Source organism: Prionailurus viverrinus, chromosome X (genome assembly GCF_022837055.1).
Source record: "Prionailurus viverrinus isolate Anna chromosome X, UM_Priviv_1.0, whole genome shotgun sequence".
Lineage (NCBI taxonomy): Eukaryota > Metazoa > Chordata > Mammalia > Carnivora > Felidae > Prionailurus > Prionailurus viverrinus.
This window is the reverse complement of record NC_062579.1, coordinates 50267490-50290058: the sequence shown is the minus strand read 5'-3', so window position 1 is coordinate 50290058 and position 22569 is coordinate 50267490. Positions and strand designations below refer to the sequence as shown.

Genomic DNA, 22569 nt, shown 5'->3' with positions numbered 1-22569 from the left:
ATAAATGGCTTTTATGATCTTTAAGTATGTTCCTTCTATCCCGACTTTCTCAAGGGTTTTTAAGAAAGGGTGCTGGATTTTGTCAAAGGCCTTTTCTGCATCGATTGACAGGATCTTATGGTTCTTATCTTTTTTTTTGTTAATGTGATGTATCACGTTGATTGATTTGCGAATGTTGAACCAGCCCTGCATCCCAGGAATGAATCCCACTTGATCATGGTGAATAATTCTTTTTATATGCCGTTGAATTCGATTTGCTAGTATCTTATTGAGAATTTTTGCATCCATATTCATCAGGGATATTGGCCTGTAGTTCTCTTTTTTTACTGGGTCTCTGTCTGGTTTAGGAATCAAAGTAATACTGGCTTCATAGAATGAGTCTGGAAGTTTTCCTTCCCTTGTTTATTTTTGATAGGGAGAGAGACAGAGCATGAGTGGAAAGGGGCAGAGATAGAGTGAGACACAGAATCTGAAGCAGGCTTCAGTCTGAGCTGTAGGCAGAGCCCAACACAGGGTTCAAACTCATGAACTGTAAGATCATGACCTGAGCCAAAGTTGGACACTTTGGTGGACTGAGCCACCCAGGCACCCCTATAATATTTGTTTTAAAATCTAGTTTTTCTGATATTAGTATGGCTACTCTGGCTTTATTTTCACATCCACTAGCATGATGATACTTCTCCATCCCCTGACTTTCAATCTGGAAGTGTCTTTGGGTCTAAAATGAGTCTCTTGTAGGCAAAATATAGATGGATCTTGTTTTTTATTAATTGTGTTACCCTATGTCTTTTTATAGGAGCATTTAGTCTATTTGCTTTCAGAGTGATTATTGAAAGTTATGAATTTAGTGTCATTGTGTTGCCTGTAGAGCTGATGCTTTTGGTAATATTCTCTGGCCGTTTCTAGTCTTTGTTGTTTTGGTCTTTTTTTTTTTTTCTCCACTCAGTGTCCCCTTACCATTTCTTGCGGGGTTGATTTAGTGGTCATTAACTCCTTTATTTTTTGTTTGTCTTGGAAACTCTTTATCTCTCCTTCCATTCTGAATGACAGCTTTGTGGGATAAGAATTCTTGGCTACATATTTTTCCCATTCAACATGTTGAATACATCCTGCCACTTCTTTCTGGCCTGACAATTTTCTGTGGACAGATCTACTGCAAAGCTGATCTGTCTTTCTTGTCAGTTAAGGACTTTTTATCCTTGCTGATTTCATGATTCTTTCCTTGTCTGTGTATTTTGTGAAATTAATTATAGTATGCCTTGGTAATAGACAGTTTTTTATTGAATTTAATGGGAATTTCTTGTGTTTCTTGGATTTTGATGTCTGTGTCCTTCCTCAGATTAGGGAAGTTTTCAGCTATAATTTGCTCGTATAAGCATTGTCTCCCTTTTTCTCACTCTAATCTTCTGGGACTCTTATGATACAAATATTATTTACCTTTGATAAATCGCTGAGGTCTCTATGTCTTGTATTGTAATCATTTGCCTTTGTTTCTTGTTTTGTTTTTAAGCTTCATTATTTTCCATAATTGTATCTTCTTCTTTTTTTAATGTTTCTTTATTTTTGAGAGAGAGAGAGCACAAGCAGGGAAAGGGTGGGAGGAGGGCAGAGGATCCAAAGTAGGCTCTGTGCTGACAGCAGAGAGCCTGATGCCAGGCTCGAACTCATTAACCATGAAATCATGACCTGAGCCGAAATTCACCCACTTAACCAACTGAGCCACCTAGATGGCCCTTATAAATTTATCTTCTATATCACTGATTTGCTGCTCTCCTTTGTTCGATCCTCACCACCATGGCATCCACTTGAGATTGCATCTTGGTTATAGCATTTTTAATTTCAGCCTGAGTAGATTTTAGTTCTTTTTAAAATGTTTATTTCTTTATTTTGAGACAGAGAGAGAGCGCAGAGGACAGGCAGAGAGAGATGAAGAGTGGGAGAAAGAATACCAAGCAGACTCTGTGCTGCCACCACAGAGCTCAATGCAGGGCTCAAACTCCTGAACCCCAAGATCATGACCTGTGCCAAAATCAAGTGTCAGATGCTTAACTGATTGAGCCTCCCAGGCATCCTTTTAGGTCTTTTATTTCTGCAGAAAGGGATTCTCTGGTGTCTTCCATGTTTTTTTTCAACCCATTTAGTATTCTTACAACTGTGGTTTTAAATTCTATTCAGACATCTTATTTATATCTGTGTTGATTAAATCCCTGGCTGTCATTTCTTTCTGTTCTTTCTTCTTAGCTAAATTCCCCTGTCTCGTCATTTTGGAGTAAGACAAAATAATAACAAAATGAAATAAAAAAGAAAAATTAAAAAATTAATACCAAAAGAAAAAAATCAAATAAAGGAAGCTAGATCCTAGACGTTTTGGTCTGCTTGTTGAGAGAATCTTGATAGAAAGGAGGAAACATTTTTTCCTTTAATTTTTTATTTTTTAAAATTTACATCCAAATTAGTTAGCATATAGTGAAACAATGATTTCAGGAGTAGATTCCTTAATGCCCTTTGCCCATTTAGCCCATTTCCCCTCCCACACCCCCTCCAGCAACCCTCAGTTTGTTCTCCATATTTATGAGTCTCTTCTGTTTTGTCCCCCTCTCTGTTTTTATATTATTTTTGTTTCCCTTCCCTTATGTTCATGTTTTGTCTCTTAAAGTCCTCATATGAGTGAAGTCATATGATTTTTGTCTTTCTCTGACTGACTAATTTCACTTAACATAATACCCTCCAGTTCCATCCATGTAGTTGCAAATGGCAAGATTTCATTCTTTTTGATTGTCGAGTAATACTCCATTGTATATATATATATATACCACATCTTCTTTATCCATTCAAAAATCAATGGACATTTGGGCTCTTTCCATACTTTGGCTATTGTTGATAGTGCTGCTATAATCATTGGGGTGCATGTGTCCCTTCAAAACAGCATACCTGTATCCCTCAGATAAATAGTAGTGCAATTGCTGGGTCAGAGTGTAGTTCTAGTTTTAATTTTTTGAGGAACCTCCATACTGTTTTCCAGAGTTGGCTGTACCAGTTTGCATTCCCACCAGCAGTGCAAAAGAGATCCTCTTTCTCCAAATCCTCACCAACATCTGTTGTTGCCTGAGTTGTTAATGTTAGCCATTCTGACAGATGTGAGATGGTATCTCAATGTGGTTTCCTGGATGATGAGTGATGCTGAGCATTTTTTCATGTGTCGGTTGGCCATCTGGATGTCTTCCTTGGAGAAGTGTCTATTCATGTCTTTGGCCCATTTCTTCACTGGATTATTTGTTGAAAGGAGAAAAAATTTTAAACTAAGAATTTTTAAACTAAAAAATATTTTTTAAGTAATAAAATAGAATAAAAGAGGGGCACCTGGGTGGCTCAGTCGGTTGAGCATCCAACTTGGGCTTAGGTCATAATCTCACACTCTTGGGTTAGAGCCTTGCATCGGGCTCTGTGCTGATAGTTCAGAGCCTGGAGCCTGCTTTGGATTCTGTCTCCCTCTCTCTCTGCCCCTCCCCCACTCGCACTCTCTCTCAAAATAAATAAACATAATACTAAAAAATAAAAAAAGAAAAGAAAGAAAAGAAAATAGAATAAAAATTGCTATTTCTGTATCTAGAAAGAAAAAGAAAATAAAGGGAAAGCAACATAAAAACAGAAGCAAAGAAAATGAACAAACGAAGAAGCAAATAAAATGAAACCCAAATAAAGCTAGATCCAGTTTCTCCCAGACCTGAAAGTTTGCAGCACACTACACTCCATAGACTACGTGGGTGAAAGAGATTGGTCTTGGTGGGGGGGCAGTGCCTAAGGGCATAGTTAAGCAGGGCATGTTGTAATGGCTCTTTTCTCCACTTGGTGGCACTACTTAGTTCTCTGGGGATGATCTGTGTGGGTGGGGTAGAAGTGAAAATGGCTTCACCCTAACACCCTCACAGTCATATGATCAATCACCCCTCCTTTGTCTCAAGCTTCTGTCCACTCTCCACCTTTACCCTCCCAGTGTCCAAGCTGCCTTGGTGGAAGGTCTCCCCGAGCAATGACCAGGTACCAATTTGTCCCACAAGACATTTCTGCATTCCCACTGTGACAAAGGCTCAGAGTTTAATCGTAGCACACAGCTGACACCAGGTTTTGTTGCACTCAGCTGGTGTCTTTGTTCCAGTATCAATAAATGTGGCAGCTCTCTGGTGTCTGTCAAGACTTTTGCGGGCAGAGAGGCTATACTGCCTCTTACCAAATGCAACTCCAATCAGGGGAACTGCTTCTCCCCATGTGGCTGCCTGCTCCCAGGGATTAGCCTCACCAGAGCACTGCCAGACACTAAGGTCCAAAACTTCAGACTCTGAGCTCCACTGTTATAGAAAACTGGTGGTATTGAAACCCTCTCATTTTTCCCTGTCCCATGGTTTGGGGAACAAATTTCTGGTCCAGTTCCCTGTGAGTGTTTCACCCTTTCTATCTCTCTTTCTCTCCAACTACTTTCAGGGGGAGTGCTTTTCTTGTGCAATCCCGATGTGCTACACTCTCTCCCCCTTTCTCTTCCTCTCTCTGTCCTCTCTGAAAATGACTTCCTACCTTCTGTGGCACTGCCACTTTCTTTTCCCCAAGCCACCTCTCTGCACTGTGTACCTGCCAAGATCTGTGGCTTAAATTATGCAAGTTGTTGCGTTAATCTTCAGATCAATTTCCTAGATGTTCAAAATGGTTTAATGCTGATCTAATTGTGTTTCAGGGACAGGTCCCCATACTATCCCTCCATCTTAACTCCTCTTTACATGTTTTTTATACTGTGTAACTAATAATTATTGTAGTTATGATTATTTTTATACATTCATTTTTAATTTTCAAACTAGAATTGTAAGTGAATTATGCAATACTATTGCCATATTGCAGAATTTAACTATGACTATATATTTACTATTACCAGTAAGATTTACACTAATTTTTAATTTAAAAAAAATTTTAATGTTTATTTATTTTTGAGAGAAAACAGAGCGTGAGTGAAGAAGGGGCAGAGAGAGAAGGGAGACACAGAATATGAAGCAGGTTCCAGGCTCTGAGCTGTCAGCACAGAACACGATGCAGGATTTGAACCCACAAACCTCAATCATGACCTGAGCTGAAGTTGGACACTTAACCAACTGAGCCACCCAGGCACCTCTGTTTTTCATAATGTTAATTAGCATGCTTTAATTCCATTCTGATAACAACCTTTAGCATTTCTTTAAAGGTAGGAGTGGTGGTAATGAGCTCCCTCAGCTTTTGTTTGTTTGAAAAAGTCATTATCCTTCCTTTGTTTCTGAAGAACAGCTTTGTCAGGTATAGAATTATTGGTTGTCAGGCATTTTCTTTAAATACTTTAAATATGTTATACCATTCTGTCCCGGCCTGTAAAGTTTGAAAAATCCAATGGTTACCTCATCTAATTTTCTTTGTATACAATCTCTCTTTTCTTTGCTGTTCTTAAAATTCCTTCTTTGTATTTGACTTTTTAAGTTAGTGCTTCTTGGTGTCATCCTATTCAGATTCAATCTATTTGGGGTCTTCTGGGCCTCATGTTTTTGGATTTTTATTTCTCACTCCAGGTTCAGGAAACTTTCAGCCATTATTACTTTAAATATACTTTGTCTCTTTCTCTTCTCCTTCTGGAAATTTCATAATGAGAACATTGTTTCTATTCATTGTGTCCCATAACCGAGACTTTCTTTTTTTTAATGTTTATTTATTTTTAGAAACAGAGAGCATGAATCGGGGGAGGGGAAGAGGGAGAGGGAGAGAGGAAATCCCAAGCAGGCTCTGCACTGACAGCCTGATGCTGGACTAGATCTCACAAACCTTGAGATCATGACCTGAGCTGAAATCAAGAGTCAGACGCTAAACTGAGCCACCCAGGCACCCAACACATAGACTTTCCTTTTGTCATTCTTTTTTCCTTTTGCTCCTCAGATTCAGAAATTTCCAATATCTTCTTGTCTAGGTAATTGACTTTTTCTTCTGCATGTTTGAGTCTTCTTATGAAACTATTGAATTCTTCAGTTTATTTATTATAGTTTTCAACTTTGGGATTTCTGGGGTTTCTTTTTCTGAAGGTTAGTATTTTCTTGTCAAACTTGTTTTATTTATGCATTGTTTTCCTAATTTTATTTACTTATCTGTGTTTTCTTGTTGTTTACTAAAATTTCTTAGGAGGTTTACTCTGAATTTTTTGCCTGACAGTTCATTGATCTCCATTTCGTTAGGGCCAGTTATTAGATCTTCATTAGTTTCCTTTGGTGGTGTCACATTTACCTGATTTTTTTGTGATCCTTAATTTATTTCATTAGTATCTGCATTTCAGTAATCAGGTTCCTCTTCCAGATTTTATAGGTTTATATTGGCAGAGACAGTACTTTATCAGGCAGCTCAGATTTGACTTCTGGGTATGTCTGCTGGTAATGTCCTTGGGCAGGTAGAAGCTGCTATTATGATGTGGTTTTTGTTGTTTTTTAAGCGAGGCAACAGTTTGATCTCTGAGGAGGGGAGTGGGAGGGGAGCCATGGCCTAAGAACAGTTTGATAGGACTTGTGACTTGGCTACCTGTGTAAGTGATTCTGCAGGATGGGCCCGGATTCTCTGCTTAGGCTTACTAGATAGTCAGGACTTGGTAATATATTCAGTGGTTAGTGGGGCTATGAATTAGCTTGCCTGACCTGGAAGGACAGTAGGACAGGTACCAGAGACTGTGCAGCATGATGTCTGGGGATCAGAATCAGGCCAGACTGTGCACTGAATTTCCTGGTTAGCTGAACCCACTAGTTTTTTCTTTTTTCTTTAAATTCCAGACAGTTAACAGTGTAATATTAGTTTTATTTGCACAATATAGTGACTCAGCACTTCCACACAACACCAGGTGCTCATCATGACAAATGCACTCCTTAATCCCAATCACCCACTTAACCCATTTCCCTACCCACCTGTCCTCTGGTAACCGTCAGTTTGTTGTCTATAGTTAAGAGTCTGTTTCATGGTTCCCATCTCTCCCTCTTTATTTTCCCTTTGCTCATTTCTTTTGTTTCTTAAATTCAAAATTAGTGAAATCATGTGGTATTTGTATTTCTCTGACTGATGTATTTTGTCTAACAAAATACTTTCTAGCTCCATCCATATCGTTGCAAGTGGCAAGATTTCATTCCTTTTTATGTCTGAGTAATATTCCATTACATATATATATATATGACATATTTTTTATCCATTCATCAGTCAATGGACATTTGGGCTTTTTCTGTAATTTGGTTGTTGCTGAAGGTACTGCTATAAATATCAGAGCTCATGTATCATTTTTAATTAGCATTTTTGTATTCTGTGGGTAACCACCTAGTACTGCAATTGCTGGATTGTAGGGTAGTTCTATTTTTAACTTTTTGAGTAGCTTCCATATTGTTTTACAGAGTGACTACACGGCTTTCATTCTCACCAACAGTGTAAGAGGGTTCCCCTTTCTTCACATCCTCACCAGCACCTGTTGTTTCTTGTGTTGATTTTAACCATTCAGACTGGTGTGACGTGATATCTCATTGTACTTTTGATTTGTATTTCCCTGATGTTGAGCATCTTTTCATTTGTCTATTGGCCATCTAGATATCTTCTTTGGGGAATGTCCATTCATTTCTTCTGCCTATTTTTAATTGGATTATTTGCTTTTAGGGTATTGAGTTTTATAAGTTCTTTATATATTTTGGGTACTATTCCTTTATCAGATATGTCATTTGCAAATATCTCCTCCCATTTTGTAGGTTGCCTTTTAGTTTTGTTGATTATTTCCTTTGCTGTGCAGAAATGTTTTATTTTGATGTGGTCCCCATAGTTTATTTTTATTTTTGTTTTCCTTGCCTCAGGAGACATATCTAGAATGAAGTTGCTATAGTCAATGTCAAGAAGGTTACTGACTGTGCTGTCCTCTAAGATTATTATGGTTCATGTCTCCAATATAGGTCTTTAATTCATTTTGAATTTATTTTTGTGTATGGTGTAAGAAAGTGGTCCAGTTTTATTCTTTTGCAAGTTGCTGTCCAGTTTTTCCCACACTATTTGTTGAAGAGACTGTCTTTTTTTGCATTGGATATTCTTTCCCTGTTTGTTGAAGATTAATTGACCATATATTTGTGGGTTCATTTCTGATTTTTTTACTCTGTTCTATTGATCTATGTGTGTATTTTTGTGTCAGTACCTTACTGATTTGATCACTACATCTTTGTAATATAACTTAAAGTTCAGAATTATGATACCTTCAGCTTTGCTTTTCTTTTCACAATTCCTTTGGCTATTTGGGGTCTTTTGTGGTTCCATACAAATTTTGGGATTGTTTGTTCTAGCTCCGTGAAAAATGCTATTGGTATTTCGATATTAAATGTGTAGATTGCTTTTGGTAATGTAGATATTTTAATGATATTTGTTCTTCCAATCTGTGAGTATGAAATGTCTTTCCATTTCTTTCTGTCATCTTGAATTTTTTCCTCAATGTTTTGTAGTTTTCAGAGTATAGTTCTTTCACCTCTTTGGTTAGGTTTATTCCTATATATCTTATTGTTTCTAGTGTAATTGTAATGGGATTGATTCCTTAAATTCTCATTCTACTGCTTCATTATTGGTGTATAGAAATGCAACCGATTTCTGTATGTTGATTTTGTATTCTGGGACATTACTGAATTCGTGTTTCATTTCTAGCAATTTTTTGGTAGTCTTCGGGTTTTCTATATAGAATATCATGTCATGCGCAAATTGTGAAAACTTTACTTCCTCCTTGTCTATTTGGATGCTTTTTATTTATTTTTGTTTTCTGATTGGTATGGCTAGGACTTCCAATACTATGTTAAATAACAGTGGTGACATTGGACATCCATGCCTTGTTCCTGACTGTAGAGGAAGAGCTCTCCATTTTTCCCCACTGATGATATTAGCTGTGGGTTTTTTTGTATATGGGCTTTATTATGTTGAGGTATGCTCCCTCTAAACATACTTTGTTGAGGGTTTTTTTTTTTATCATGGATGGATGTTGTATTTTGTCAAATGCTTTTTCTGCATCAATTGAAATGATCATATGGTTCTTATCCTTTCTTTTTTATGTGGTATATCACATTGATTCATTTGCAAATATCGAACCACCCTTGCAACTCAGGAATAAATCTCATTTGATCATGGTGCATAAATTTTTGATGTATTGTTGGATTCGTTTTGCTAGCATTTTCTTGAGATTTTTTGCATCCATGTTCATTAGGGCTATTTGGCCCATAGTACTCTTTTTCAGTGGACTTTTTATCTGGTTTTGGCATCAGGGTAATGCTGACCTCATAAAATGAACTTGGAAGTATTACTTCCTTTTCTATTTTTTGGAGTACTTTGAGAATAGGTATTAACTCTTTTTTAAATATTTGGTGGAATTGGCCTTATGAAGCCATCTGGCCTGGGACTTTGGTTTGTTGGAAGTTTTTGATTATTGTTTCAATTTTTTTGTTTTTTTGCTGGTGATTAGTCTGTTCAAGTTTTGTATTTCTTCCTGTTTTAGCAGTTTATGTGTTTCTAGGAATTTATCCATTTGTTTTAGGTTGTCCAGTTTGTTGTTATATAGTTTTTCATAATATTCTTTTAGAATTATTTGCATTTCTGTACTGTTTGTTGTTTCTTGTCACTCATTTGTGATTTTACCTATTTGGGTCCTTTCTCTTTTCTTTTCGATAAGTCTGGCTAGAGGATTACCAATTTTATCATTTTTTTTTCCAAAAAACTAGCTCCTGATTTTATTAATTTGTTTCTTTTAGTTTCTATTCTTTTATTTCTTCTCTAATCTCTATTATTTCTTTATTTCTGTTATATTTTGGCCTCATTTATTGTTCTTTTTCTAGCTCCTTTAGGTGTAAGGTTAGGTTATTTATTTGAGATTTTTCTTGCTTCTTAAGGTAGGCCTATAGTGCTGTATACTTCCATCTTATTGCTTTTGCTGCATACAAAATTTTTGAACCATTTTGTTTTTATTTTCATTTGTTTCCATGTATTTTCTTATTTTTTTATTTCAGATTTTTATTTCTGTTCCAGTTAGTTAACACATAATTAGTTTCAGGAGTAGAATTTAGCGATTTGTCACTGATATATAACACCCAGTGTTCATCACAAGTGCTCTCCTAAATGACTATTACCCATTTAACCCATCCTCCCACCCACCTCCCCTCCAGCAGCCCTAAATTTGCTCTTTAAGAGTCTGTTATTTTCTTATTTCTTATTTTTCAGCTTCATTGTTTTTCATTATTTTGTCTTCTAGGTCACTGTTTTTCCTTTGCTTCTTCCAGCCTGCTTTTCATTGCATCAAGCATGTTTCCAATCTCCTTTATTGCATTCTTCATCTCTGACTCTTTTTCAACTCTTTTATCTCTGTGGTAAGGATCTCACTGATGTCTTTTATTCATTTCTCAAGCCTAGGGAGCACCCTTATGATTGTTGCTTTAAATTACCCATTACCTGGGTGGCGCAGTCGGTTGAGCGTCTGACTTCAGCCAGGTCATGATCTCGTGGTCTGTGAGTTCGAGCCCCGCGTCAGGCTCTGGGCTGATGGCTCAGAGCCTGGAGCCTGTTTCCAATTCTGTGTCTCCCTCTCTCTCTGCCCCTCGCCCGCTCATGCTCTGTCTCTCTCTGTCCCAAAAATAAATAAATAAACGTTGAAAAAAAATTAAAAAAATAAATTACCCATTAGACATGTTACTTATATTGGTTTTGCTTAGATCTCTGTCCAAGGCCTTATCTTGTTCTTTCATTTAGGCTAAATTCCTCTATCTTTGCATTTTGTCTAAGTATCTGCCAGTTAGAAAAGCCAGTTATGTTTCCTGCTTCTGAAAGTAGTGGCTTTATGAAGAAGAGGTCATGTAGTGCCCAGGGCTGGTGCTTCATGGAGTGTCTGTTGTGTGTGTTGCATGCTCTCTATTGTTGTGTTTTAGCTGCTCTATCCTTCAGGTGTCTTTCCTTGCCTATAGTAGACAGTGTTTAGTCCTTGGTGTGAATGTGGTTTTAACTATGTGTGCTCTGCTCTGCTTGTGAAATGAGACCCCAAACTTCTTCCAGTAGAACTGAGACCCTGAAGAAATCTCTGGTTGGAAAATGTGTGAACAGGGGTTTGTGCTGGTGTTCTGGGCAAGGGCCCCACTTAGGCTAGCATGACTAAAAAGGGCAGTTCCACCAGAGTGAAGGGATTTGGGGCCTGTGTCTGCAGTGTCCTGCATCGAGCAGGTGGCTCTGTGTTTATGCTGAGGGATGAAGGAGGGAAATGGCGCCCGCCAACTCCTTTTTTTTCCTAGAGGTATCTTGGTGAAAACTGCCTCTCAGTGACAGGTCCCAGAGCAAATAATCTCTCCCTGTGTGCCCCAGGCATTGTTCAGATTTCTGTTTCCATGCTGTCTGCCCCTGGGTTGTTTGCCCATCTTCTCTCTAGGAGCAGGGCAGTGTCCAGTGGGCACTATCTTAGTCAAGCCTATTGACCTTTAAAACTCTTGGCTTGAAGCCCTGCTTGTTGCAAGAACTCAAGAAATTCACCCCTCTTGTTTTCCCAGCCAGTGGCTTTGGGGAAACTTTCTTCTTGTGTGTGTTTCCCTGTGTGCCCTTCTGTTTCTGTTCCTTCTCTGTGACCATGGCTCTCTCCTCTCTCAGCACTCATAATCAGTTTCTCCCCTAACCATGTCTTCACACATCCTACCTTCTCCAATGTGGCCTCTTTCCCCCTTAGTTGTGTATTTTTCTCTGTCAGTCTTCAAGTAAATTTGTGGTGTATTTAGGATGATTTAATAATTATATAGTTGTGTTTGTGGGACCTTCATCAGGTAGAGTCCTCCTACTCTGCCACGGTCTTCCAAGGCCACTACTTTGCTTTGCAGATGGGGTGAGCCATCAGCTGTGGTCTCTTTTCAAGTGCTACTATATATAGGGTTGTTGAATGGGCTATGCAACTGTGTGCTCTGGTTAGGTCCTCTGGTTGGATGGACTGAGGGCTGTATTAAGTGATAAGCAGGGCTATGAATTAGAGTCCTTGCCTTGGCACAGCAGAAGCACCTCTAAAGGCAATAAAGCTCTTTGTTGCCTTAAACCAACTTATACCCCAATTCTCCGATAGAACATGGCCACTGTCTTTCCTCTGAAAACTATTGGCTTTGCCGACCTTTTGGCTCAAGTACTGCTGAGCAACACAGCTTCCAGGAGTTGTCCCAGCTTTTCTGGTCAGATGAGACCAGAAGACACTCTTCACAGCAAGTGGGGCGCTAGGTCTCAGCTCTCTTACCTGGCTGGGAGTAGGGGAACTCCAGTCTACTCTCAATTTCCCAGTCTCTTTGGTTGGAAGGAGCTAGGAGCTACCCTGAGCTTTGGCTATGAATTAATCCATGAATGCTCCATGCCCAGTACTGGATTTGCTCTGGGGGTGATCAGTTCTACTTGACTCTCAGCTCAATCACCACTGAGCCAGCACAGCTTCCAGGGATTGTTGCCAGCCCTTTTGGTTGGATGGGGCTGAGAGACCTTCCATAGTAGGTGGACCTGTGATTCAGTTACTTGCCTCGGTATAGGCAACATGGGTTCTATGTCCAGTATATCTCATTTGAGGATCTGAATCAGGAACATCTGCACCCCATCAAGTTCCCTAGTCAGAGTCTATCCCCAACTTGGTTTTGCAGATGAGCAAATCTGCTAGTTGGGACTACATGGGCATTGTAGGTATGAATTTGGTCTGCCAAGATCCATGTGCTGGTTGTTGCAAGCTTCTCCCTTCTCCATCAGATTCGCAGTGGTTGAGCCCCATAAATTTCCTTACAATCCCCTTGGTGTGAGAACAGAGCAGGGGCTCCTGCAGAGCAACCTACCATGCTGGATGGGATGATTGCCTCCCCTGGGTTATCTTGTCCCACTGGAGTAACTAGAAGCTTAGGAGAGATGTCTCCACATGGTATTGTGCTGGAATGGAGGAGGAGAGATGTCGTCAACATGTAGCTACTTCTCTTGCCCTTCTAATTCCATCTGTCTTGGTCTTTGTGGTACAGTGGGGTGCTTCAGCCTCACCCCTATGTTTTAGGATTCTCTCAGTGGTGTCTTGTTCTTGAATAGTTGTTAGTTGTTCTTCTTGTGAAGGGCAGCGAAGTTAGGAGTAACCTCTGCCACCATCTTGGTGCTATCACTCCCCTGAGGCAGTTTTGAATCTTCAATATCTAGCATAATGTAACAGTCAACAAACTTGTTGAGGTGTAACATTTAATCATTAATGTATCTATCTAACCACTCAGTCTTCATTTTCACCTCACAAGAGGTTTCTCTACTTTCTTCAAAGCTAATCTACCAACTATGTTCAGAATCACAGTCCTTTTCATCTTCTTTGGGTAGTTACTCCCTTAATAAACCCTATTCCTTGCAGCCTATCACTCTTATAAGCATCTCCTTTTTACACTGTTACATATGTGCAGTGACAAAGTGATTTTTTTTTTTTTGCATTAGGTTATGACCCTTTCAGCTACTCTACTGTGTTATGTCATATAAAGAGCAGTGGACTTGAAGTGAAGAAAACTAAGTTTTATTCTGGTTCCTTCCATTAGCATTGGATAAGTAATCTTCCCTCTCTGACCCTCAGCTTTTCACTGGTAAAATGAGTAAATGGGATCAACTATCTCTAAGATTCCTTTCATCTCTTATATTCTGTGCTTGATATGACTCTACAAATAAGAAACAAATACTCAGTGCCTCAAGCTTCTAATAACTTTGGAAACCTAAAAAGAAAATTAAGAATGGCTTTTGTATCCAGTTATCTACCACCACTATAATGCTGCATATCTAACCACTAGAAATTTAGGAGATTAAAACAATAAGTATTTATTTAGTTCTTGAATCTGCAGATTGACAACTTATGTTGGCTACAGCTGGGCAGTTCTTCTACTCTTAGAAGGCTCACTTATTTGTCTGACAGTCAGTTGGTGTTGGGCTAATCTGGAATAGCTAAGGCTGGGATGACTGGGCTATGTTCTGTATGTCCAGCAGGATAATTCAGGCATGTTCTCACAGATATGGCAGAGAAATGAGAGATAAATAAAAATACACAAAGCCTCAGGTTGCAGGGTCACACCATTACTTTTGCCAGATTTTATTAGGCAAAGCAAGCTATAAGGACCACCGAGAAAGAAGAGGTGGGGAATAGGTTCTGCCTTTTACTGAGAAGAACTTCAAAGTCACATGGCAAAGGGCAGGGCTTCAGAGAGGGGTAAAATATTGAGACACTAATGCAATCGAATTACCACAGCCTTCTAGCCAAATATATTCTTTCAATTCTTATTTCTCATCATGCCCCCACACTCAGCATGTAATACCTATTTACTTTTTTCTTTTAACTAATTCAACACATTTCCTGAACACCTACTTTGTGCAAGACACTCATTCTTAGGCTTTCAGAGTATAAAACTTTCTGTAAGGGTAGCAGAGCATAGCAGGAAGTGCATACACTTTTGAGTTAAGATGGAGCTGTGTTCACATTCCAACTTTGCCACTTACTGAATCCAAACTGCTTCTTCCTCTGTAAAAATGAAATTCTCTCAAAAGGCTAGTGTAATACGAAGGTAGCATGTAGAAATCTGTGGCACATAAGTAATAGTTCCATTTCTTCCTTCTCATCTTTCTGATTCTTAATCAGGCCTTCCCTTCAGCAACTACACTTGTCAACAAGACTGAAACAATACATTCTCTCAACATGCATCACATCTACAAGATCAAATTTACATTCCTAGCTATGATTTTTACAATTCACTTGTATTTCCAGTTGTCTTTAGGATATGATCGCTTTGATGGTCAAACTCAGTACCTATTCTCAAACACATACCACTCTTCAAGGCCCGTGGTTAGAAATATATTGGCATTCCTTTCTTCTCTGCCCTACTCACAATCCAAGTTTTCAAGGTCCTCATTTATTCCATTAAAGTAACTTTCTTCAAAAAACTCCCCTGCTCCAGAACTTTTGAAAACATCCTATTTCCTACCACAGTATGACCTACTCATGACTTTTCAGTATCTACTCTCAATAATTTGGTCTCATCTTATCCAACCAACTTTATTTTCCAAAGTCAGTTGAATTCACTTCAGTATGTGAGTTATCATTAGAAAAGGATCAATATTAACATGAAGAACAACTTTCCAATTGTGTTCTTGAGACTGGCTTTATCATTCAAGGCCTATCACTTCACTTATCTGAGCCTATTTCCTTAGGTATAAGCTTAGAAGCTTTATCTACCTTGCAAAGTGAAATAAAGGCAGCTAGAAAAATTTCACAAAGCATGGTGATTATGTACAGGACAATGTGACACACTTGCACATGTGCACACAGATGGCTTTAGACTTGCCTGCTCTCTCACCTTTGTTCATAAGTATTCTCTATCATCTGCAATGCCACACCCCACCCCCATCTTGGATGATACAAATTCTCCCAATATGTCACAGATGTATTCCTGTTCTTACTGCTCATTCTGAGATCTTATGTGGCACCAAAATTAAGAACCACAATGCATTTCAACTATTAGTGTGTAGGGATGGTGAGTTCAGTTTATCCAAGTAGATTGCAAACTGAAAGCAGAAACAGGTATAGTTCCCAGAAGATGTGTGAAAACCCAGTTTCTCACCATGTTATTAAGGTACCTGATTGATGCGGCTTAAGTGGGTAGGTATGATGGCAAAGAACCAATATAGAAGACTATGGAGTCATAAAACCAGAGTTTGAACCCTGGTTGTGCTGTGACTTTAGGCAATTTATTTAACCTTCCCAAGTTCCCAGGTTCCAAAATGTTGAGATAAGGATAATACCACCAACCTCAAAAGGCTGTTGTAATTAGAGACACTGTTTATAAAGTAGCTAATATTAACACTTGGTATATATTATTTGCTCAATAATTGTGATTTCTCTTACTAACTTGCTGCCTGTGCAATCCTACACAGCATTCAATATTGTCTGATGACAATATATTACACCTGAAAATAGTATGCAGCAAATATCTCTGCATCTTTCAGTACAAGAAGAGGCACATACAAAATCTCCTTTTCCAATGTTTTTATTTGCACATTTAACATTCACAAATCATTTTACAGATTTATTATTTCCACAGGTTCATTATTTATAGGAAAGATCAGGATTGAAATGGAGTACTAAAGAGGACCAAGAAATTACCAGCAGTGATGGCATAGTTTAAAAAGTTCTGAAATAAAGAGAACAGAGTGAGCAATAGCAGCATGTGGCCACGTCCTACCAGGCAGAACCACTGACTTCATTAAGGCAATGCCCTTACTATTATTTTCCCCACCTAGTTTAACCAAAATAAAAAAGGATTTTATTCTCACAGTACTGCTTTCTGAAGTCTTAGAAATATAAATGGTACTATAGGTGACTAGATGCATCTGAGGACTATAAACACCTGAATAAACAGGTTAAATTTTGATGCATTAAACATCCCTATGGAAGATTTAAAATGAAAGAGGCAGAAGTCCGTTTGACTCTTAAGACTTTGGGAATTTGGGGGAGGGGTGTGTGTGCTGGTGGGGAGAAGGGAGAGAAAAGGGATTCAAGGTGCAGGGGGCAGCAAACCTAACTCCAATGTACACCTCCTCTTGTGTTTTTCTCAGATGCTAACATAGTGTTCTATTACTCAGGGGAAAAAAAGAATGAGTTATCTATCTCTAGTCAGTTGTATGGTATAATGGTTAATGACAGGGAGCATACCCTGGGAAAGGGGTACATTCATTTCATGTACATAACAATGCAATTCAAAACTGTGTCCTACTATGCTCCCATCTATGGTGTTTTCCTACTTTATTTTTTAAAATTTTATAATGTTGATTTAGTTTTTGAGAGACAGAGAGACAGAGCGTGAAGAGGGGAGGGGCAGAGAGAGAGAAGGACACAGAATCCATAGCCGGCTCCAGACTCTGAGCTGTCAGCACTGAGCCTAAGATAGAGCTCGAACTCATGAGCTATGAGATCATGACCTGAGCAGTAGTCAGACGCTTAACCGACTGAGCCACCCAGGCACGCCACGTTTTCCTATTTTAAATCAATTTATTGCGTGCCCTTGGGAAATTTACTTAACTTTTCTGTGACTCAATTTTCTATTTGTAAAATAAGAACTGTAGCATTTTATGTTAAGGATTAAAGGAGATATATAAAATGCACTTAACGATAGTGCCTGGCCAAATCCACAGAGACAGAACGCATACTGGTGATTGCCAGAGGCTGGGGAGAAGTGGGAGAGGAAGTGACTGCTACTGGATATGGGATTTTACTGTGAAGTGATGAAAATGTTCTAAGATGAGAGTGGTGATAATTACACAATTATGTGAAAATACTGAAAAATCACTGAATTGTATAACACTTTAAAAGGGTGAATTTTATGGTAAAGTATATCTCAATAAAGCTGTTATAAAAAAATTCTTAAAAAAATAGAATATTGCCTGGCACAATGTAAGTGCCCAATAAATGTTAACCATTATTAGTAGTAATATTACTGTTATTATTATTATTTGGCCATCCTATGGCCTGAGTAAATCACTAGAAATTCTTTATTTTCAATAAAAGCCCACAGAATCTAGAAAAGTATTTCTAATTTACATATATTAACATTCACACATTTATTTCTATCCAAATTGTCTCAGAAATTAACAGTCTAATAAAGAATAACAATGTCAGTATTTTACCTGGAATAAAACAGCTGCATGCAATGGATGTCTGATCATATCATGATAGCATTCAGATAAATTTCAATGATTTGATGTTACCCAAAGATTTCAAATGACAGGAGATTTTCATTTTCATCTCCAGGAATAAACAGGAAGTCCAGGTACAGTAAGTAGTTAGCTTATAAGAAGTATACAATTAAATCTTCAAATACAGGCTTGCTAACCTTCTCACCACATCTGGGGAATACTTTATAAAAAGACAAATATAGTAAACAGTTAAATGCTTACCAGTCCCATGCTCTGTGACAAGCCCACCTTGCCCAACAAAACAAAACCCCCATCACAATAAAAAGATCCAATTGAATTCATGTAATAAGCCTTTTAAGATGCAAAAGACTTGAAAATTAATGGTAATGCTGACATTTACGACTACATGGCACAAATACATTTGCATCAGTTGAGTTTTTATAATCTGAACAGCGATTAAATCCAGTCTTTACCCTTCCTATTGCTAAAGAATATGACAGTGGAGGCTCAATCTCAGAAGCAAGAGCAGCAAATGATAAGCCACGACAGTAGTGATGCACCACACTTGGCAATGATCCACCACATTTGGTAATGATGCTCACACACTTGAGTTTCATCTAAAGCATGAAGCTTCCCAATTCTTGGAACAGGGTTTCCTTTGTTAAAATCCCCTTCTATTCTAGTCTTTCTTTCTATAATTAGCCATGTGCCTTTGCAGCAAATCAGGGAAAGCTGTGTTGAGGGTTACAACTTCCAGATAATCAGGTCTTCTGCCACAGAAAGCAATGCACTTTTTTTTCATATATTAAGAAAATATTATTTATGCCACAAAACTGATCATTCATCTTAAGATAATCTCCATTTTACCCACTTTCATTTAAATCAAATAAAACCATTCTTCAAGTCACCAAAGAGCAACAGGTTACTAGACAGAACAAGCAGCCTTAACACCCAATATGTATAACCCCCCCCCACACACACACACAACCCCTACTCCAGTTGTGGCCCTAAAAATTTCTGACCAAAATATTTAGCCTGAATAAAATCCAGCAGATAATTCCTTTTTGAGAAACAGGATTATTTTTTTAATTTTACATTATAACCATTGGGACAGAGTATGAAATAACTTTGGAAGAGATGTTTTTGGTAAGAAGTTAGAAAATTTCAGACAATGGAAATGGATGATATTTTTGGACCAGTCAGAACCAGTTTCAAAATATTTTCTTTACCACTTCAAGCCTGAAACATTGGCTTTGTGCTCACAAGATTTATTTTAAAATTTAGAAGGGAAGCTGAAATAAAGATATAAACAAAAACTCTGGACAAGGCTGGGACAGAGGGAACCAACTTTGTAATGCTCTGTAATTTAATATCACTCCAAGAACACATTTGTCCTAGTATTGTTCTTAGTTAAGCTGAGAATGGAGAAAATACGTTTTAAAATTATATATCTATGTGTAGATAGTCTTTAGATACAAAATGAATAAATATTTAAATTCCATGCTAAAGAAAAAATGTGGAATAAATTCCTATCTTTAAAAGTAACTGTATATACAGTGGATGGTGTCTGCCTGACTCCTAATCTTTTGTCTATTAAGAGTTCTTCAATGTGCAATTTATAGAAGGCAGTAGCTCATATTACCTGAAAGGAGCCCAGTTTAGCTTAGAAATCAGCCTTTCCAGACACTCTGCTTCCTGAAAAGCCCTCACACTTGTGTGTATAAATAGTTGAGAATACAAGCAGGTGCACACATGCAAAAAAAGTACTTGTCTAAAGAAGAATTAATTAGCTTTACAAATAAAGTCTAAAACCAAGAAAATAAATTGCTATTCCCCAATCCGAGAAGCACATCTAATGAAAAAACTGCTAAGCCCGCTATGAAAAGGTGGCAGCTGTAAACCCAACTCATCCTATGTCATGCTCTAAGCATCTAGCTGTTTTGTGAATCAGCCATCAGAACACCAAATCCCTCCATGTTCACATGGTTAACTGCAGGCTTCTGATTTAGCTTTACTTTCTAGTTAGAGGTCAGACTCTGCAGAATAATTGTTTAGAGCTATGCTGTATCCAAACTACCTCCTACTATTAAGAAGAAAGTGCCCACGTGATAATATGCATGAAGGACCTATCAATCTAAATTTCTGAGGTCTTCCACCTGGATAAGTTCGAGCACTGGTCCACAGAGAGCTTTAATCAAAGGAAAATTATATGGTAACTGTGAACAGTTTGCATATTCAGAGCTAGGGGGGTAAGATTAAAAATTAGAGTAATTATATGGTAACTGTGAACAGTTTGCATATTCAGAGCTAGGGGGGTAAGATTAAAAATTAGAGTGTCACTGAGGTGCTGTTAAGCATGGGAGAAAGGTGACTATATGGAAAGACTAAAGAAGCCAATTCTTTAGCTGTCCTTTGCTTTTTAAAAAAGCAACAAGTGTAGAATTTTCCCCTGTCAAAATCTGAACACTGGTTAATGCATGATGCATATTTTCTCCTACCCAGTTATGAACCCCCTTCCCAACCTCTGTCATTGCCTTTTTAAGCCTAAGAGAGAAATAAAAGGAAATGGATACAGACTATCGATTCTTATTTATGAAGAGAGAGGCATATTCTAATAGTCATAAGGCAATGTATTTAAGAGCTGCACCTGAACTGGTATTCTCCAAACTGAAAATACAGTTACTAATTCTACTCAACTTGCAGGATGTATACATGTGCTTTCCAAATCATTGGTTGTCACTCAAATGGACCACAGTGACCCTATCATGCCTTAAGGCAGCACTATACTGTGTATACTATGTATTTTCAAGAAATGACATTAAGAGGAAAAGGACAATCTTTCAAACATCAGTTCCTTACATAAATGGTGATGGTGCTTTATGGCTCCCCTTTCATCTCAAAATATCTCCAAAATTAGACAAAAGAGGGCCAGAGGCAAAGCTCAATGGTAAATTGCATCTTTCAGACGAGCTTTCAATTCACTGGTTTTTAATTTCCATTTCCTGATTTACTGAGGAGTGAAGGTGAGAATCATCCAACTGATGACAAAATAGAACAAGAAAACAGGATAAATGGCGAGGGCTTTGCGGTTTGGAGGCTGGCTATCGGCAAGAAAAGCTGTAGAGGCTAAACAAAACAAACAAAACAAAATGGAACCTTTAATATAAAAAGATTGTCACAACCACTAACATCTACTAAACTTGAATGTGCTTGGCATAGTCTGGAACATAGAATTATACTAAAAGTTCAGTTATATTTGATATCCTCAGAGAAAAAGGCATTCTGCAGCATAGTTTCCCAGACAGTTGAGAGCTACTAGTTTCTAGTATTAAGATTTCAACCATTTTACATGAAAATCTTTCTAAAGGGGTTTCCTACTCTTTTCTCAGAAGTTACTGAACTGTGATGAGTAGGCTTATTACAAAGATGCCTAAGGTTAGTTGCTCCTGTGGCAAATGACTTCATACTGCTGTGCTGGGTTATCAGCTCTTTATGATGCTGTCCCTCTTGTCCACCCAGGAAAGGAGACTCATCTTTTTACTTATTAATGACCACCTTTCATGGAAATCTTTCCTGAACAACCATCTGTTATCCTGCCACCCCAGGCAGATCTGCCCACATACCTCCTCTGTGTCATCCCATCCCCTGCACAGACTTCCATCTTGCACCTTGGATGCCTATTGCCCTTAAGTGTTTACATGTCTGGCTGCTCCACTAAGTTATGAACTCTGAGGATGGAGACCATGGTTAGCACAATGCCTGACACAGAGTTTGTGCTTAAGAAATACTTGCTGAATTAAAAAATGGAATGTTTACAGGAGCCTCTCTCCCTTCTAAGATTCTACTTTCTGAACTGCTATGAGCCTGGATACTGGGTATTTAGAACTACATATAGGGTAAATTATCAGACTCTATGTGAGGGAATGAGGAGTTCTCCCATGGGTAAAGCACTCGACTTAATATACAGTCTGCAGTATCAATTCTATCACTCTTGGACCTTACTTTTGGATTACTTCTTGGATTTTAATCATGGTCCAGAACAAAGACATGATAATGCACTTAAAAATATTAAGCAGTCTGTCTATCCCATGAAACAAGAAGCTACCTTGTAGCTGAAGGTAGAATTTTAAGAGAATTTTAGGAAGGCAAAACTAATGAGCACTTGGCATTCACTGCCACTGCTACAGGCTCTTCCTAATCTTTAGCAGAATGTTCTACTGAAGCATAAAAGTACTATATAATGATACCTAACAACCTATACTGGGAGATCGTATAGTACACTTCTAAAGAGGTGTGAGATCTGCTTGGGTTTTAAACTTAATTCCCTTATTCACTAGTTATGTGTTCTAGGGCATGTTGTTTAACCTCGCTGTGTCCGTTCCTCATCTGTAAAAATAGGACTAATATATATAGTTTTTATTTATTAGGGCTGTTGTGAGGGTTAAGTGAGATAATACATACATAGCACTCACAACAGTGCTTGGTCTGTAATAAGCAATCTGTATATGCAAGCTACTATTTTTATTATGACGAATTTCACAGGAAAAGTCCCAAGTCATTTCTCAAGTCACCTATGCCTCCTACATGCCAGGAACTGAGCTAGGTCTAGTGTAATCTCCATTCCCAATCCTATATATTATTTAATAATTTTAAAAAAAGGATGTGACTATCCACATCTCAAAACTCTAGATACCCAATCTGCATAAGGTGGACATCACCCCTATCAAATGCCTACTCAGGGAAGAGGGTTCCATGGATGACACTGGCAAGAATCATATCACCCATGTATGACTTAGGAGTTACATTGCTCCTCATCTGGTCTTCATCTCTTAACTCCTGTCCTTGTAT

At 38.2% G+C, this 22569-nt stretch overlaps 1 protein-coding gene across 3 annotated transcripts in view; it reads right to left on the bottom strand.

Moving 5' to 3' along the window:
- Nucleotides 1-2033: 2033 nt before the first annotated feature.
- Nucleotides 2034-22569, bottom strand: part of YIPF6 (Yip1 domain family member 6) — a 56411-nt gene continuing 35875 nt past the window's right edge. For 2 of the 3 annotated variants that reach the window (XM_047844352.1, XM_047844353.1), the window contains exon 7: nucleotides 17613-20847. In XM_047844352.1, coding sequence (XP_047700308.1) covers nucleotides 20729-20847 — 119 coding nt within the window. In that variant the 3' untranslated portion in view covers nucleotides 17613-20728. Of the gene's footprint in view, nucleotides 2045-17612; nucleotides 20848-22569 lie in introns of those variants that run through there. The other variant, XR_007149005.1, reaches the window with a different exon arrangement.